Source organism: Stigmatopora argus, chromosome 11, assembly GCF_051989625.1.
Source record: "Stigmatopora argus isolate UIUO_Sarg chromosome 11, RoL_Sarg_1.0, whole genome shotgun sequence".
In the NCBI taxonomy this organism is placed as follows: Eukaryota; Metazoa; Chordata; class Actinopteri; order Syngnathiformes; family Syngnathidae; genus Stigmatopora; species Stigmatopora argus.
This window is the reverse complement of record NC_135397.1, coordinates 1,631,210-1,649,394: the sequence shown is the minus strand read 5'-3', so window position 1 is coordinate 1,649,394 and position 18,185 is coordinate 1,631,210. Positions and strand designations below refer to the sequence as shown.

Sequence of the window (18,185 nt, the reverse complement as noted above, 5' to 3'; positions counted from 1 at the left end):
AAAAACAATTTGTACTCGGTCTCTATCTGCTGGTGATTGAAAGAATTGCATGACTATTAGTTTTAATGATGTATTTATTGTGTTACGAAAGCATGATCCCCTTAAATTCACAACAAGCACGGTGGGCCTGCAGCTCGCAGGAACTTTTTCACCTACTGCTTTTCCACCAGACCGCTCAAGAAAATCTCCGTCGGGTTCGGAAATGAGGTGTTGGGGCAATTTGGGGGAACCCTCGGGCCTACTGAAAGTGGAAAGCACCTTGAAGGTGGATTGAAACCGTCACCTACTATCACTAACCAAAAACCCCGTTGACACAGTTCTTGGTTGAGTGTGGATGACACCATCATCATCAAAATCATAGTCAAAGGCCAGTGAATTTGAATTTGTTTTGCTTCATTTCGATTTTATTAGCTGTGTACGATTACAATTGAGACCTGGCTTCCACATTTGGTTTCCCGCAGGTCCAATTTATTCAACAAATGTTAATATTGTAATCCAAAATGTGACGTCTACATACGATTATTGATTTGATTTCCAAAAAAATAGTCTCACGGTCAACGTCATTATTTCCAATCCGATGTATGACTTCACTTGACGGACTTGTGGCGGATTGTCACGCCCGCCATGATCTCATACCACATTCCTTGCACCCGCGGGGCAACGTGAAATTCTCACAGCAAGGCACGGCCGTCCGTCCGTCCCTGGGTGGGGCCCAAAAGGAGAAACCAGTCATTGGTTGCTTATCAACACACTTTTTCAATTTGTGTGTCTGTCCAAGTTAGGTACAAAGGTCAACCATTTGTTTGTGTGCTGCTAGCTTGACTGATTTGGTGTTAGCTTAGCAATCCTCAATGTTATTTGCATACCTGTCAACCTCTGCCGATAACTGCCCTTATAAATGATTATGATTCCCCTTACAAACCCCCCAAAAACCTTACAAACACCGTACGAGTCGTACGGTGTTTGTAAGGTTTTTGGGGGGTTTGTAAGGGGAATCATAATCATTTGTAAGGGCAGTTATCGGCAGAGGTTGACAGGTATGTTAAATTGGCATTTAGTTTGCAGGTTATGAACCAGTTTTATGGGTTGTATAAAAAAAATCACCATTTTAATGAGTAGTTTCTTCCCTTGTTACTAAGGATTTCATTTTTTAAAATTATTTTAACCTACTGCTAAGTAAAGTTGTTTTTTTCAAAGATGATATAAAATGCTAAGAATCCTTCTGTACACCGGATAAAAAATTCCACTCTAATTGTTGTGTTAATATCCCACGATTAAAACAAATGCCTTTCCTCCCTGTCACGGCACCCTCATCAAGCCTCCTGTTTAAACATTAGCTTTTCAGATATCACGTTTTCTCTGCGTGGCGGCCACAACGAGGTGACACGCAGCTGTATTAATCGCGGTAACGAGTCGCGTCAAGGTGTGGCCTTTTAATCACGGAAGCGACTCGTTCCTTTTGTGAAAATGCAACGCTTTATTGCAGAATAATACAAACTACAAAAGGAGTCAGTTGAAAGTACAGCAGGAAAAACAATAAGAAGCAAATGTTTGTGAAAACACACAAAAAGGAAAACCTGCTCACGTTAATAAAATTGTAGCCACAATCGATACCGACACCTCAAGTCAAAAGTTTTGAGACACTTTTTCATCTTGAATGGGAAAAGGCTCTAATATTTCTGACTTTTCTTGTTTAAACTGTCAATAATGATCCATATGATAAATGAAACCAGGTCTTGTACAGTATTTTGATGGATAAAATCTGACATTTAAGCAGCTAAGGCACCTCAGACAGACAATAATTTTGGTATTTCCAATTGAAAATAATGTTAATTCCCTCCTTTAGTATTTTAAAAATAAACCCCAGATACAAAATTATTAATAATAATGAAAACCTACAACAGTCAGCGCAAGAATTGCTCCCTTTAGGGCAAAAGTTAAACATCATACATACATTCCGCCATCTTTTTCACCTCCAAATTTCCCTAAAAGATCAAATAATCATAAAATACTATATAAAACAACAAATTTTAGCACATATACACCCCACATCTAGGCAGAAATAATCCCCTTGTGCCGTTTTTTGGGACAAATAATAGAAATTAAGAGTGTGTCGTCAAAAGTCAAAATTTAACATGAATTGATAGGAGAAAAAAAAAGTGCAATCCCAATTTTATACGTGCAACAATAGACAGTAAGTGATCCATTTGCAATTATATTGTGTGATATGTATTCTCATTTACCAAAACTAATTTCACTCTATATCGAAAGGATCCAGATTCAATACGTGAACGATCCCCTTGGATCGGGGGTCGGCAACCAGCGGCTCTAGAGCCACATGCGGCTCCGTTTGACAATAAAATATTTTTTTTGCAATTGATCAGTGTGGTTTGACAAACAATTTTAGCTATTTTTAAGTGGACACGTCCAATCAGGCTCCTTGTCTTGTTTCATAATCCCTAACACGCTCACGGACGTCTTAATTTCGCCAATCATGTGACGTCACAGTGGCCAATTTGAGTATATACCCACAAGTCTTTGCGCCATCTACAGAGGTAAAGACTTGGAGGTTCACCTACTAATTAAAAACTGTGACTTTACCCTAACACAACTAAACAAATTCACCTGTGCGAGTGTTCTGAAATGACGACGGGGGTGGGCGGGCAAACTACGTCTTCCACTCTGGGGGTGTTTTGATTCCGAACCATAAAGAAGACAGCTTTTTTTCACCAAACTTGTCCGACAAGTGCAATCAGTGAATTGCAGCCATGTGCGTCTCGTTTCAGCCCAGGCCCCGTTGCTTCAATTTTGTGTCGGAGCTGGATGGCTTGCAACGAAAAAGTGCACCCAACACTGACACAGAGATGAACACCTAATTTGTTTACAATTTTTTTTTTTTAAATAATCCAAAAATTTGTGTACATTTCAGTGGAATCCGAGTCTGAGCCAAAATATCTTTAAGAGTTAAAAGGTTGCCGACCCCCGCCCTTAATCAGTTTTATCCGGACAATCAATGACGTGAAGGCACTTTGGTCATGTTATCGAATGGAGAAGTGCTAGAGTAGGGGTGTCCAAACTTTTGATTTTTTTTCTCCAAGGGCCATTAAAAAAATAATAATTAAGGATTCAAGGATTTTTTTTAAATAGATGATCCTATTAAGGTATATATATATATATATTTTCAAAGTTCAGGCTTTAAATATATATTTTCAATATTAACTCTGGCTGATTTTAAAAATCTGGTGCCAATTCCATCAGTCGCCACGGGCCAATAAGAATGGGGCGTGGAGGTTTGGACACCCCCACGCTAAAGGATTTTAACAAAAAATGGTTAGTAGTCAACGAGGTCCGTCTTGGAACGGGGGGAAAAAAATGTCCTAGTGTTCCAAGACGGGGGAGGGGGTGCCGATTAGGCCGAGGTGTAGATGTACTTGGTCTTGGCCAGGCCGGTGAGCTCGTCCTCGTAGCGCGGCAGGCAGCAGAAGAGCACGGCGCAACCGATGCACAGCAGCGTGGCGCCCCAGCCGAAGCCGTACGCCCACGTGTAGTAGTAGTGACCCTCGAAGATCTGTTCGTTGAATTTCACCGGGTAGATGATCAGGGCGATGATCTGGAGCACCACTGCGAACAGGGAAATGGAACAATACTTTTTATTTTTACACTGCCATTTTGGATCTCATTCATACTGTAATGTAAAATGCTTCATAAAAATTCTCCACATGGTGTCAAAGTCATACCTGTCAACCTCTGCCGATAACTGCCCTTATAAATGATTATGATTCCCCTTACAAACCCCCCAAAAAACCTTACAAACACCGTACGGTGTTTGTAAGGTTTTTGGGGGGTTTGTAAGGGGAATCATAATCATTTATAAGGGCAGTTATCGGCAGAGGTTGACAGCTATGCAAGTTTGACATGTACGGTACGGGAAATCCTCCTTTTTCGCATTTTAGCGTGATATTTGCCGGCGGTGGGTGGAGGAGGAGGCTCGGCGTCGGCGGTGCTAACGAGGGTGTGAAGAAAATACTTTGACACCAGGGAGAGATACTGGCGTGGCAAAAAAATAATAAACGTCAGCGACTTGGGGGTGAGTGAGTCACGGTGAAGCAATCCCAAGTGAGTTGGAAAAGGGCGTGGCACGAGGGAGGGACAAGTTTCGAGAAAAGGTCTTCGGAAGAATGATCAGTTAGTTTTCAGTTGACTATTTTAAAAAAAAAACCTGATGTGAGTCACTTACATTATGGAAACGGAAACAGCTGATTCAAAGGCAATGTCATAATAAGCAATAATCCAGAAAAATGAACAATGCTGTCTGGTAAAAGCACCAAAATGGCGGAAGGATGAGGTCTGTTGCTTTGTACAGGTCATTTAAATAAATAAATAAATGGGGTTATACAATATAAGATGTCAGTACTTTGTGAAAATATTTTTGGAGCGTTGCAATTTTTCTAAAGGTTTTGAAGATTAGCAATTTTGTCTATTTTAATGTAAGGTTATCATGAATAATCCATATTTCTTAAAAGCTAAAAGGCAGTTGTGTATGTATAGATTGTAGATATTTTTGGTCTTTAGCTAAAATATGTCACTAAATGCAAATAGCAGTGGATATTTTTAAAATACTTGCTCAATACTCTAATGTTGGCTAAAGTCTTTATACAAAAAAAACTGTAAAAAGTGCTCTTTCGACAAGTTTCTACACTATGCGCCGTTGCCGCGGCGACCGTCATTGTGTTTAGGACACGGCAAAGGCTTTGGCCCAGAAACTGCCGCCGTTTGTCACGTGGACGTGAAGAATATGGACACATTTAGTTTTTTCCCCCCGCGGACATTTTGCCAAGGTTTTCAACCGGCGTCGAGTGGACTTTGGCCTTTGCCGTGGGAGTGCCGTGCAACAAAAGGTCGCAGGGGGGAGGGAAAGGAGAGAGCAGTAAATGGGGAGGCTTTCTGTAAGGCTGGGGGGGAGGCGAGGCCTGATGTATGACAGGGTCAAAAGAGAGCCAGAATGGCGGGCGGGGGTAGGCCGGCTGGGCTGAGGGTGTGTCCTCATGTTGTGTACAACTTTCTTCACCTCCTTAGGGCCACTTCAACTCTTTTTCAGATAACTATATACTTAAATATGCAATCAAACAGGGTGTTGGTGGTTAATTTAAAAAAATGAGTCACTTGAGTACAGTCATACCTCTACTTACAAAATGAATTGGTCCCAAGACTTTTCGTAAATTGAAAATTTCGTAAGTAGAGGTGTACTTTATATATAAATTCTCTCATTTGTTCCACGTTTTTACTTTTTGGGGGATTTTGTAACTTGGATTTTTTTCGTATCTCACGACACTCATTTGCATTAAAAAAAATTGTAACTTGAGACTTTCATACCTAGAGGCATTTGTAAGTAGAGGTATGACTGTATTATGAAAAAGTGTGACTTATCGTCCGGAAAATACTATGTAATGCAATATATAAGACCAACATTACAAAATAAACACGTTCATAATTAGCTAACTGTTGTTTCCATGGAGAACGTAAGTGGCTAGATTCCAAAATGTAAATATATTGGATTGGATTGGATTGGATAACTTTATTCATCCCGTATTCGGGAAATTTCGTTGTCACAGTAGCAAGAGGGTGAGGATGCAGAAATAGGAAAGGCATTTTAGACATAAATAGATAGGTAATAACTAAGTTAATAAATAAATATATAACTAAATATATAAATAAATAAGCGGGTTGCTGAAATATATATAAGCACATATATACATACATACACATAGATGTACATGCATGCATATGGTAGGTCTTAACACTCACCCATTTGTTTTGTTAACGAGCCTGACAGCTCTTTAACAAAACAAATGGCTCTAAGGATGCGCTTGGCAGGCGACACACAAAAGTCTGGTTTTGCAGCGAGAAAGTGAAAGCCTTTGATTCTGTACGTACAAGTAGGAATGAGCTACAAAGTGCCAGCCCGTCAGGCAGAAGAAGACCGTCTGGGGGCGCCGGATCGGACCCCTGACAGCCCCTTTTTTTGCCTGCTTCGAGTGTGTGTGTGTATGTGTGTGTGTGTGTGTGTGTTTCTTACCGACAACAAGGAGCATGACTCCGATGACCGGCAGCAGCGTGACGTTGAGCGTGCAGCACAGGGCCACGCAAGCCAGGATGAAGGCGCCGATGAGGATGATGAGGCCGATGATCATCAGGGCCGCCACGGCCTGCGCCCACGCTGCGCAAAAAACAATAACATTGAAAAATTGAACATTTATATGTATTTTTAAATTGTACCAACTACCACAAGGGTGACACTTTGTTTTAATGGGTTACTTTTTTTTTTATAGCAAATTTAATATACAAATTTAGATGGTTCAACAATCATGTATACATTCAGTTAAGTAAAATTACCTAAGCAGAGTATTTACATTTATACTGTAGTTAAAATTATTTTGTTAAGAAAGGCAATATGCACTGACAGGCAACACCTTCAATTATTCATACCTGTGTGTGCGTGTTTTACTCATGTCTGGCTCCATTGCCTGAGGCCTAATCACACACTTTTCACAATTCACCTCTCCAGCTCAAACCTGTTAGACTGGTTTTTCCTACAAGTGAATAATCCCATTTGGCCAAGTACATCAAAAACAGAGCTGTCGTGTTTTTTTTTTCAATCACACTAAATATGATATTCTCGTGAAAATGACAGCGTTTGAAAATAGCGTATCGTTGATTTGGGTGACGTTAAAAGTTAAAGAATGACCCTGTGACGGTGATTAACAGACTAACTACCGTATTTACCAGACTATAAGTCATACTTTTTTTTCGTGGTTTGGTTGGGCTTGCGACTTACTCACAACTGCTTTGGCCCCGCCCGACAAAAAAAAAACCTTCAAACAGAAATGTCACACCCAGAACGAGTTTCAGATTTTTGCAGTGTGCTTACACGTTGTGACTGTTCTGTTATTGTCAACATGTGCTAGCTAGCGCAGCACTACACAGCTAAAAATGGCCACAATTCTGGTTGTGATGTCACAACCAGAATGGCTGGAAAAAAATATCTGATGCATCGTCTTAGATGGAATAACTATGAAATGGTTAAAAAAAATAATAATAACAGGCCGATTAGAGTCCCAAATTCATTTTCTACATCAAATATTTTACATGAGTGCTGTTGATTCAATTTTTTGGACATGCTACCATTTCAATTGAACTGGATTAATTGAATGTTATGACTTTTTTTGGTTGTGAGTGAGTTTTTTCTGGTAAGCAAACAAAGGTGGGGTCTCTAAAACTCCACAGGAAGTGAAGTGCGGTGCTTGCGTTTGACAGGGACGTCAGGGGGAATATTCACAGCTGAGCGAGCACGGGAAGTAGTCGACAATAGCGTCTTCTGTTATGCGCCGGTGTTTTCATGCTGGTGGCTGCAGAGCCGCAAAACAATAAAAAGGGGAAGCCTAGGAAACATTCTTTTAGAAGACCACTCGGGACAGGACAAATCTGGAATCCGTCCAGGAGTCAAACACCGCACAGTTAATATTGCTAAATTAGCAGTTCAATGTAAAAATACTCCCAAAACACAGCAGCCAATTTGCCCCAAAAAGTTTTTTTTTGCTAAAAACCCTCATATCACAATTTAATGTGGAATAGTTATGCTCAAATTGGAGGAAAAAAGACATTTTGATATCCTATTTTCCCCTTTTTAAATACATTCTCCAAGTATGAGATCCACAAAATAGCTAATTTTGTATTGTACAATTACACCAGTTATGGATCTGTGTGATACTATTTGACAAGATCCACTAATAAAAAAAAACACGCATTTATTTCTAGTTGGAGTTTCTCGTCTGTTTATGCTGGCAGGCCGGATATGATAAGAGAGAAGAAAAAAAAAAAGGGGGGCGGTGAGAGGGTCCAGACTACTGAACGACTCCAAAGTTTCCCACACCCGAGCCACCCTCAACGTCTGGTGGATTTTAGCCAGAAGAGAGGTTGACTTTTGCGCAGACTTACAGAACTCCATGAGGGACGTGCCCTCCCACTGGTCGTTGCGCCCGTGGTACTGCTCCCACATGCTGGCGTAGTGCGTCTTGCCCTCCTCGTCGGTCACCCAGCCCGAGGTGGCGGCGATGGCGATGATGTCGAAGATGATGGCGAAGAGCAGCAGCAGGGGCACGATCCACCTGCAGCGTGGGTAGGCGATCCCGCAGCGAAACATGGCGAGGGAGTTTGAGTCGAGTCGAGGAAGGAAGCCCGTAGTCCGATTCGATTCGTCTGTGTGCTGCGGTGTGCTGCCGCCTGGGTTTTTTTTCTCTCCCCCACACACTCTCTCTCTCTTTCTCTCTCTATCTCCAAGGGAGGGAGGGAGGCTAAAAGCCCCGCCCGAGTGTGCAATGCAGCCGTCAACCTGGTTTGGGAAGTGCAGGGTTGGACTTGTCTGCCCTGAAAAAGAAGCCCAGCCCAGTTCAGTTCAGTTTCAGGGGAAGCAAGGGATCGGGTTACAATCTCATACTTTGGCTGTCAGACCCCATTGATCGATCTCGATTGATTGATCGTGATCATCTCGGCGATAACCACCTGTTACAAGCCAGGAAAAGCGAACGGGAATGACTGACTACATTTGGAATGAAATGTTGTTTAGGCTAGGCGCCGTTTCACCGCAAGGTGGCAGTAAATGCGCTGCAGACAGATGAATGTGGCTCAATGCTGACTCCTGTCGGCGCGTTGTTTACGTGCACTACAGTTTGTAAATAAATAAAGTACCACGAAAAATTCTTGGAAAGTCAATGGAAACGAATTATAACGCAAATACATGACGAAAAGGGAGACTTGATTATAAATAGTAATGCATGTTTTGGTGATATAAAACTTTTGAACAGCCCGAGAATGAAGAAAGAAAAATATTTGATTCATAGTAGCAGGTTAAACCTAGCTAATGGGTCGTAGCCAAACAAGTTTAATACATTTGAAGCACATTTACGAGCAAGTGTTAACATAATTACCTATTGAGAGTCAGCCTCGGTGAAAGCGTTAAGGGAACAACAGGATACATGACAAAGTTTCTAAAAATTCTATCTTCAATTTACGTCGTGATAACAATCAGATGGGGTAGCTTCCGTTGTAATTGCCGCGGTGGCTTCTGGGAAGTGTAGTATTCTAATCCTAAACAAATTGTCCTGAAAAATGTAACCACGACACACGGCACATTAAATTTTTTTCATTATTTTTCGTAAAAAAACATTATGATTTAATATACAGTAACTTTCGTATAGCCTAAACGTACTATACTTCAATAGCATGTAGCAAGTAGCATGTTTTGCCCTCTGGTGGCAATTATTCGTTGTTTTGTTATGTTACCAGCAGCGTTAACCCGTCAAGCGTATTTCCTTGCGCATTACTGTTTTGTGCTAACAGACGAAATAAACCACTTTTTAAATCGTATAAAGTGTCAATTAGTTTCCCAAAGGAGAACTGTCGCAGTAAATATGACGTCATCAGAAAAGTGTTACTACTCTAATGTCCACAGTGAGGTGCCATCGTACAAGTATTTTTGCATTGCAACTGAAAACTACCATAGAATATATCACTAGCACTATTATAACAAAGGACATTGACATTAGTAAAAAGGATGACGAATAAACCTCACGCCATGCTGTAACTAGCCATGTGATTTTTACAAATTTGTATAAAATGAACATTTTCTTACATAAATAAGGAAATTGCTCAGATTCATGTTTTTTTTCAGTCTCAAAGTAATAGAAAAGCACCAATTAAACTGTGTTAGGCAATAACACACATACAAATTAAATAAAGCACATGTAAACAGACACCTAGGATACAAAATATGAGCTCTGCGTAACAAAGAAGCAACAACTAAACCCTGTTTTTTTAGGCAGTAACAGCTATAAAAATTAAATAAAGCTCACTTGGACAGGCCAAAAAAATGCATTTACTTCAGTACATGCCCAGTTTGAATGAGTCAGTACATCATTTTAGCCTATAAAAAGCTCCCAGTGCTTGAAAAGTCTGTCATTGAGTCAGCAACAAATCCCATTCTGACCCAGTGTTGACGCTCAGACGCCTTCATGACAGACAAGAAGTTTTCCCACGACCTTCTGACCTTCCCGGTCAGACTACAAGAGCTGGGATGGGAAGTCCTATCTTATCTGGGCTTGAGGACTATTATTATTAGACTTTTTTGTGTTTGTTTGTACTGATACGCTTTGAAAAGGAGCCAGAAAGTTTAAGGAGGCCTCCTTTCCTCTCGCGCTTCCTCTTTTCCTCTCGCACTGCCGGTATCTTCAGTTTTCACACAACGCCGGTTACTCGAGTCCACAACTCAAAGAGCACGGCTCGACTGTCCTGTGAATCCCGAAACATCGACAGTCCGGCCCATTTGAGCGTGAAAAAAACGCTTCCAAACAGCGTTCTTCCTAACAACCGTCTTCTCGAAGTATCATCGTCCAATCAATACACTTAAGAATGACTCCAGTCTTCCCGTTTGTCCATCAAGCGCTTACGGCACGCCGCTGCCGAGAGCGCCGCCGCTCCTGAAATCCAGGCATATGACGGCCAGCCTGTACACGTTCAAAATGACCACCAGGAAGTTCTTGATGGCGAAGAAGACCAGCATCTGGTGGAAGACGTCAAAGTAGGTCATGACGGTGAGGCGCACCATCAGGAAGGGTCCGTCCTGGATAAACAAAGCCTCCACGATATTCCAAATGTCCGTGCTGTGTTTGGACAGGAGGGACGCGTCCTGTTCGTCCTGGTTGTCCACTGGATCGGATTTGGAGTTCACCACTGTTGGAAAGCAGCAGGGAAGGAAGGCCTTTTAACAAATGGCAAACTGTTCTGAGGCGAAATGCCAAAAATTCACCATACGCTTGTATACGCCATATAGTCGTGAAAATACGGTACTCTATAATTCATTCATTCATTTTCTGAACCGCTTTATCCCCACCAGGCTCGCAGGGGGTGCCGGAGCCAATCCCAGCTGACTTCGGGCATTGGTGGCCAGCCAATCGCAGGCCAGAAGTAGACAAACAACCAATCACTCGTATCTAGGGGCAATTTAGAGCGTCCAATCAGCCTAGCCTGCATGTCTTTGGAATGTGGGAGGAAACTGGAGTACCCGGAGAAAACCCACGCAGGCCCGGGGAGAACATGCAAACTCCACACAGGTGTCGGCCTCGCTGCTCTGGGGTCCTGGGTTCAAATCCAGGACCTGTGTGGAGTTTGCATGTTCTCCCCGGGGTTGCGTGGGTTTCTTCCGGGTACTCCAGTTTCCTCCCACATTCTAAAAACATGCATGGTAGGCTGATTGGACACTCTAAATTACCCCTAGCTATGGGTGTGAGTGTGCATGGTTGTCCTTTGTCTGTGATTGGCTGGCCACCGATTCAGGGTGTTCCCCGCCTCTGGCCCGGAGACAGCTGGGATGGGCTCCGGCACCCCCACGACCTCAATTAGGATAAAGCAGTTCAGAAAATGAGATGAAATGAGATGAGACAAGCTATGCAAACACACGGTGCAAGGCCACGCCCCCAAATAGGCAAGATAAACACAACCGAGTGTAAAAAAAAAACAGTCGACGCCCATTTACTATGTGACACCCGTCTTGAGGTGGAAGACAAAGACAGAAAGTCATCGAGTTGCGATGATGTCACGCTCAGTGAGCACGTCTCCCTGTTAAACGCAAACATCCACCGGGCAGGAAGTCAACAAACGGGTCTTGCACCACTTTGTAAACACAAGCGCACGCGGGGGGTGACGTACGCACGCTACTTTATACCGATGACCTCACGTCTCGGGTTCGCCGAGGCTGTGATTGCCTGCCAAGGTGAAAAGCCAGCGAGGCACTTTGGAAATGCACTCGCTGACCCCCCAACCCAGAACTTGGCGTATGATTATCCGCATTATCATTATTATTATTGCTCATTTTTCTTTACTCACCGGCCAAATGTAGAGGAAACTGCAACATGCTCCACGTCCACACGGCCAAGATGATATAAACCAATTGAGGACTGTTCTCTCTGCAAAGTAGAAAAAAATACGGCTTGGAATAATATTTTTGTGTACGCTTAAAAGCCGTAGAATTCAAAAGATTGGACTTTATTGCGCCACAGCCTGTAGCAAAACATGACTTTTATTCCATTTTTTTAATGACCAGTAAGCCGGGGACTCAGTAACAGGAAGTGATGTCAGCAAAAGCAGGCCTTTCATCTTGTTAGCTTCATTGCTATAGCGGCTGCGTTGTAGTTTTGTTTTTTACTCAATATTTTTTATCAGTGCTGAGTCATGGTCGCAAACGTGGCTTCCGCTAACGAGTTTCAGTGTGGATTTTCACATTTTTATGAATTAAAACAAATGTTTTTAATAATTAATAGCAGGAAAAAAATGTGAAGAAGTGAATTCGCAATAATTGAGGAACGACTGTATTAGTTTTTCAATACTATGCTTGCTTGGACAGTCCAGTGGCAGAAGTCTAGGCTATTTAGCTTGAAGTAAGTGCCCGAGATCGTGTTACGAATCGTTGCTTGATAAAAACAACGAGTCTCGATGACTCAATTTACCGTCGAGTCACATGGCCTCTGCCAAAAAACGTTCCTTAAATTCTTTTGTTTGTACAATGACAACAGCGCGAGTGTCTGGTTTCTTTTGAAATCCTCTTTGACGAGATCCTGCCATTTAATCGGCGCCTAAAAAGGCAGGAAAACCAGGTCTTGCGATAAGAAGCACCCACTTGACATCCGACAGCGTCTCGCTGGTGAATTCCAGGATGTCCGCCGCCGTCCCCACGAAGATCAAAAGTAGCTGAGAGAGCTCGTCTCTGGTGACGCCGCCCCCCAGTGGCAAAAGCCACTTGCCCACGATGAGGAGGATGAGCAAGATCTGATGAAGAGCCAGGATCCACTCATTGGAACACAAAGCCTGGTTGATGTTCTGCAAAAAAAAGCCAGACAGGAACAAGAATTTTTTTTTCCGGCGTGAACGTCTGGATGGCTTTACGCTTTGGCTCGCCGCCGCGTTTTAGCGTGCGGCTAACACGCTGGATCTTATTGAAGCCTAACCCCACCCCAAATTTGAAACGGGACCCAGCATATGTTTTCTTTTTGGGGAAGCAAGCGTGTATCTTTGACCCGTGGGATGATTGAGCAAAAAAACGTTGTCCCAACATTCCGTCAAAATGACCACGTTCCAACACCGGATTATGGATTTTAACATCTGCGGAAATGAAGGAGCAAGCTAAAATCGGGCGGATATGTTATAAAAGACAACGATTCATGTGGCGTACACATTTTGCAAATAAAAAAACACACAAAACATGTGCAACGCTCACTTAAATAAATACCGTATTTTCTCGCATATTAGCGTAAAAGCCGCACCCTTAAAATGGCCTTAAAATGGTTGAATTTGACAATTTCCCTCGTATAAGCCGCCCCCTGATTCTCCATATTCATGGTTTTAATAGGGAATACAAACGTGTTACTTTGAAGGGAAAATCACATGAAAAATCATCACACATTTTTTCATATTTCGGAGATCATGTATAAATTGATTGCTGGATTACATATTCTGAAAGGATGTTGCCTGCACGTAGACAAATTGAAAAAGGAAGTCACGTGAGCAGTACAACCAGGAAGTGTGTTCGAAGCGGTCTAGCCAGCAATGGCAGGCACAAGTGAGTTTTTTTCCCGTTTTATGCAAGATACACTTTTTTTAAATGACCGTATCGGCCACATTGTCTTGCGTTATGGCGTTTGCTCTTTGTCATCTTGCAGTTTCGTGCATGTCAAGTCTAATTTGTGCGCGTATAAGCCGTACCCTCCATTCAGTCATCATTTTTTTTACCGACAAATACGGCCTATATGCCAGAAAATACGCGAATTCAACTCACAGTTCTGAGTTCAAGGGTCCGTGGCTTTTCTACGGGTGCTTTGCTTTCCCCCTAAATTACGCAAACATGCTCTAAATTACCCTTTGACGTGCTACTGAATAGTTAATTGTATCATTGTGCATATTGTATCATCATACATATTGTATCATTATCGCCACCTAGTGTTCCGGAGTGCAAAATTGGCCGTTTGCGTAGTCAACTGTCAAAAATGCCGTTTAAAAAGTGAAGCTCTTTGGAAAACCTTTTCCCCGTTTTCACGTCAACGGCCCCTAATAAAACAAATCGTGTTTTGACTCAAAACGGTGTCGTGTTTTATGACACGGCCATGTTCGTGCGTGCGGCGGCGTTAATTGGCGCATCGGACGTTTCCTGCCGTTTCCCAGCATGAGTGAGAAGGCTCTTTGTCCCACCTTCTGCGACGGCCAATCCAGTCCGAGACTTTGAGACTTTGTCTACGAGCGTCAACACTCGCATCTTTGTGCAATGTTCCCTCCGTGTTGACTCTCCCCGCCCCGCGAATCCAATTTGTCTGAGATTCCAAAGCGCCGGCCGGCCGGCGCTCCGGGATCCGTCGGCCATGGTGTAATTACCAGGTTTTTTTTCTGTCTTTTCCACGCGGGAGTGGCGATGTGTCAATGGCTTGTTAAGTGACCGCGCCGTCTGACATCAAGTTGGGGGCGGCGGGAAGCGCGTCCAAAAGGTCTCGGCCCCCGAAAAGCGACCGCTTTTCAACTCGCAATAAGGCCGCCATTGTGGTGTGATGAGGAAAAGGTCTTGGAATTGGACCATAAGTCTTTGTAGCTCAGTAAAACGGACCTTGAACGCCTCGTGAATAACTTTTACGACATGTTTCAGAAGTTGTTTTTTTTATTGTATTTTCTAAAGTAAAAATTGGAGAAACGTTTCGACAGTTAAATTTTTTTTTAGATGGACTGCCAAACACTAGAAAACACTTGAATAATAAATAAATGGTTTTTTCCGATCTAGAATGGCATTTTTTTTACTTTGCCTTTCTCTCCAGCAATTTGTATTTTTTTTATTTCTAATAATATATATATATTTTTTTTAATTATAGCACTTTTGTGACTCCATTCTTCATCCATAACCCTCTTGAAATATGACCATACATCTTAGTCAACCTGTCAATCATGCTCACCTCATATTTCTTTATCCGACGTTACGTTTTGAGCTATTTTTTAACAGGAACATCAAAACCGCAAATCATCAAACTGCCTTGAATTTCAGCACAAACTTATGATTAGCTTACGACTAAACCCGTTGACTGTGTCAACTCCCAACATTAATTGCACATGTAGCATGAAGTCAAGTCTTTTATTTTTATTTCTAGAAAGCCCAGACAGACGGATGACTAAAGAATTTCTCCGCTAATTGTCCTATTTTAGGCTACCCTGACTTCTCCAAATCCTAACATTGCAAAGTGAATGACCCATAAAAGCAGAAAATAACCCATCGTGATTTTTAAAAAAGTGCGCGCGATGTAAAAATAAACATCTAACGTGGAAGGTGGTCTTACCTCCAGGTAGTTTTGGTAGGTGAGGTTTGTTCCCGTGGTTTCGTTTGGGGTGATCACTCTCTTCACATTTTCCCAAGAGTCAAGCTTGTTGCACTGCAATAAAAAATAAAAAAATAAACTCAATTAATACCCTTCATAAAAGGACAATTTATCATATTGTGTGTGTTTTTTACAATATTATATCTATATTTTGTGCTGAGTCGTAGTAGCAAAACGGGTTTCAGTATGGATTTTCACATTTTTATGAACTTGAACAAAAATTAATAGCAGAAAAAAAATCACAAAAAAAGTCAATTAACTATTATCGAGTCGTCATCAATTAGCCTAGCATGCATTTTTGGAGATGTGGGAGGAAACCAGAGCACTCAGGCAAAACCCACGCAAGTACATGCAAACTCCACACAGGAAGGACTGAACCCAGGAATCGAACCCTCGATCTCATAACTGCGAGGCCGACATGCTATCCACTCGCACGCCAAGCCGGTTTCAGATATTTTTTAAATTTTATTTTGCCAAACATGATACTATTCTTCTCTTGATTCACATTTTATTGAATTATTACTCAGCGAGTGAGAGTGTCGTACTTTATGGACTATAATGCGTAGCGAAAATCGGTTATTTTTGACAAAAATTGGCAGTCCGCCTTCTGTGTGAACTCCGATTCAACTGAATGAATCAACTCATGAACAAATGGGCAATATATGAACATATATATTTAGAAATATGTGTATTTTGACCTGAGGGTCGCTGACTTTGTCCTGCTGGTAGTGAAGCTCCAGAATCCAAACAGAGGGGATGATACTGATCAGGAAAAGAAAGATCGGAGGGGAAAACCTGAAAGAAAAGATGCCATGAGAACACATAATGGCAAGCTACTCGTGCCATCATTAGATAGTCAAGTGCTACAAATGAGCCAATTATTATCTCGGATCCTTTCACTTCCTGTTATACCAACATGATTTATTCATGCATTTTAATGCTCTGCTTCACATAAAATGCAGATGAATCCAACTCAAGGTCCATTTCGCCGATTATTGATTTTCAACTCTGAGGGGTGCCGCAGCCTTTCCAGGCTGACTTTGGGGCAAAAAGGCAGCCGAACCCTCGACTGGTCGCCGGTTTGTCGTGGGATGCGCAACCATTCGTGCTCACCATCCCGAAATCTGTTCACGGCAGCCGATAAATTAACGCAATAACACGCCGCTATGTCCAAATGAGTAGTTTTCTCCCATAAATTCGTCTTTTCCAAAAGGTCAACATTTGAAAAACCTTGGAATTCTTTTTGTCCTCAATTTTCCCAAACGAAAAAAAATGAAAAATCCCAAACTCTGACAGGAACTTTAACTTAAACTTTAGCATTTTGAACATCCTCCATCACGTCCTGTTTCTTAACCCACGACTAATCCCAACAATGAACCCCCCCTCCAGGACGTCTATTCAAGACACACTTGAAGGGGCCCACCCTGTCCTCATTGTCCTTTCCAAACAATAACAGCAGTAGCCTTGAGTTCGAACTCTCGACAAAGTTGAGAACAAAAGCAATAACCACGTAAAGTGCAATTCATTTGGAATAAATGGCTTACCATTTGTAATCCTGTCCTTTTCTTCTCTTCAGGGTGATGATCATCTCCAAGAGGAGCGGCAAGAAGAGCAGCGTGAGGAGCCAGAAGAAGTTGTTCCCCTTGACCCAGGTGACCCGCCAGACGCCCGCCAGGGACACGAAGAGGAAAAGCGCCCGGGTGACGACGGCGCACCCGAACTTCAACACGCTCAGCATCATCTCGGTGGATCGAGAAGAAGAAGAAACTCCCGAGCCGAGCCGAGCGACTGTGCGTCAAGTTTGCGGCACTCGCACAAACTCCCTGCGCTTGAAGCTCCGCCCACGAAGGGGCGTGGGGGCCTCCGCGTGAAGCCACTCACGTCACAAAACATGACACAGCGATGCCTGCTTGATATCGGGGTTTATTCACGGGCAGCAGTTTGGGGGACGTTTGTAATAAATGGCAGATCCACAAGAGGGCGCCAAAGCCAATTTCATGATGCTTACTAGAAAGCCAATGAAGAAAGCCCAATAAATCTTAGAAAGCCAATGAAGAAAGCCCAATAAATCTACTAGAAAGCCAAATATAAATGTACTAGAAAGCCAAATATAAATGTACTAGAAAGCCAAATATTACAGTCTCCAATATTTAAAATATAGTACAAATTTATGTCACGGCATATTGTTTTCTATTGCAATTTATCATATTTTTTTTTAATCTGGTCAACTAATGTATTGAATTTCCTAAATGGAAAAATGTACAATTATATTTGTTTATGTTATCACCTTCGTTATCTATCAAAATAATTTGAATATGTGTTGTTCTCACGTATTTTTAACAGGGAAAATTGCACTTCATTTTCAATATATATCAAATATGGACAGTAAAAAAACTTGAGCACATGACAACCCAGCCCAAAAATATGTAATGTAAATAAATATTATTGCTGTAGGGTAATTCACTCAGAGCCATAAAATAGTACACAGAAGGAATACAAAAACAATTACTCCTGGGGACAACAACAAAACGAGGTCATAATAACCTTTATTCTATGGACCTTGGCTCATGTCATTTCCTCTTTAACACAACAACCAAAACATACAACGGTCCGAGTGCCTTTACTTTCATTCCGTTTATAACGTTGCATAAACCAATCAGCTTGGTGGCAACGTAAAAACCTTATCGGAGATTCTAATCACATATCTCATTATCTCGCCTGTGCAGGAAG

At 42.1% G+C, this 18,185-nt stretch overlaps 2 protein-coding genes across 3 annotated transcripts; both read right to left on the bottom strand.

The window, feature by feature from the left end:
- Positions 1-1,457: 1,457 nt before the first annotated feature.
- Positions 1,458-9,128, bottom strand: perp (p53 apoptosis effector related to pmp22). Its single transcript, XM_077613485.1, has 4 exons — positions 8,985-9,128; positions 7,996-8,424; positions 6,077-6,217; positions 1,458-3,621 (listed from the first exon to the last, which is right to left on the bottom strand). Exons 2-4 carry the CDS (start codon positions 8,198-8,200, stop codon positions 3,410-3,412), a joined length of 558 nt encoding a protein of 185 aa, XP_077469611.1. The 5' UTR covers positions 8,201-8,424; positions 8,985-9,128; the 3' UTR covers positions 1,458-3,409.
- Positions 9,129-10,497: 1,369 nt separating this feature from the next.
- Positions 10,498-17,246, bottom strand: LOC144084757 (transmembrane protein 26-like). 2 transcript variants are annotated; one of them, XM_077613483.1, is made up of 6 exons: positions 17,000-17,246; positions 16,154-16,250; positions 15,417-15,509; positions 12,728-12,927; positions 11,938-12,017; positions 10,498-10,785 (listed from the first exon to the last, which is right to left on the bottom strand). In XM_077613483.1, the coding sequence occupies exons 1-6, from the start codon at positions 17,194-17,196 to the stop codon at positions 10,499-10,501; spliced, it is 954 nt and encodes a 317-aa protein (XP_077469609.1). In that variant the 5' UTR covers positions 17,197-17,246; the 3' UTR covers position 10,498. The 2 variants fall into 2 exon arrangements, with proteins under 2 accessions (XP_077469609.1, XP_077469610.1); XM_077613484.1 differs by having other exon boundaries at positions 16,154-16,217.
- Between the last annotated feature and the right edge of the window lie 939 nt (positions 17,247-18,185).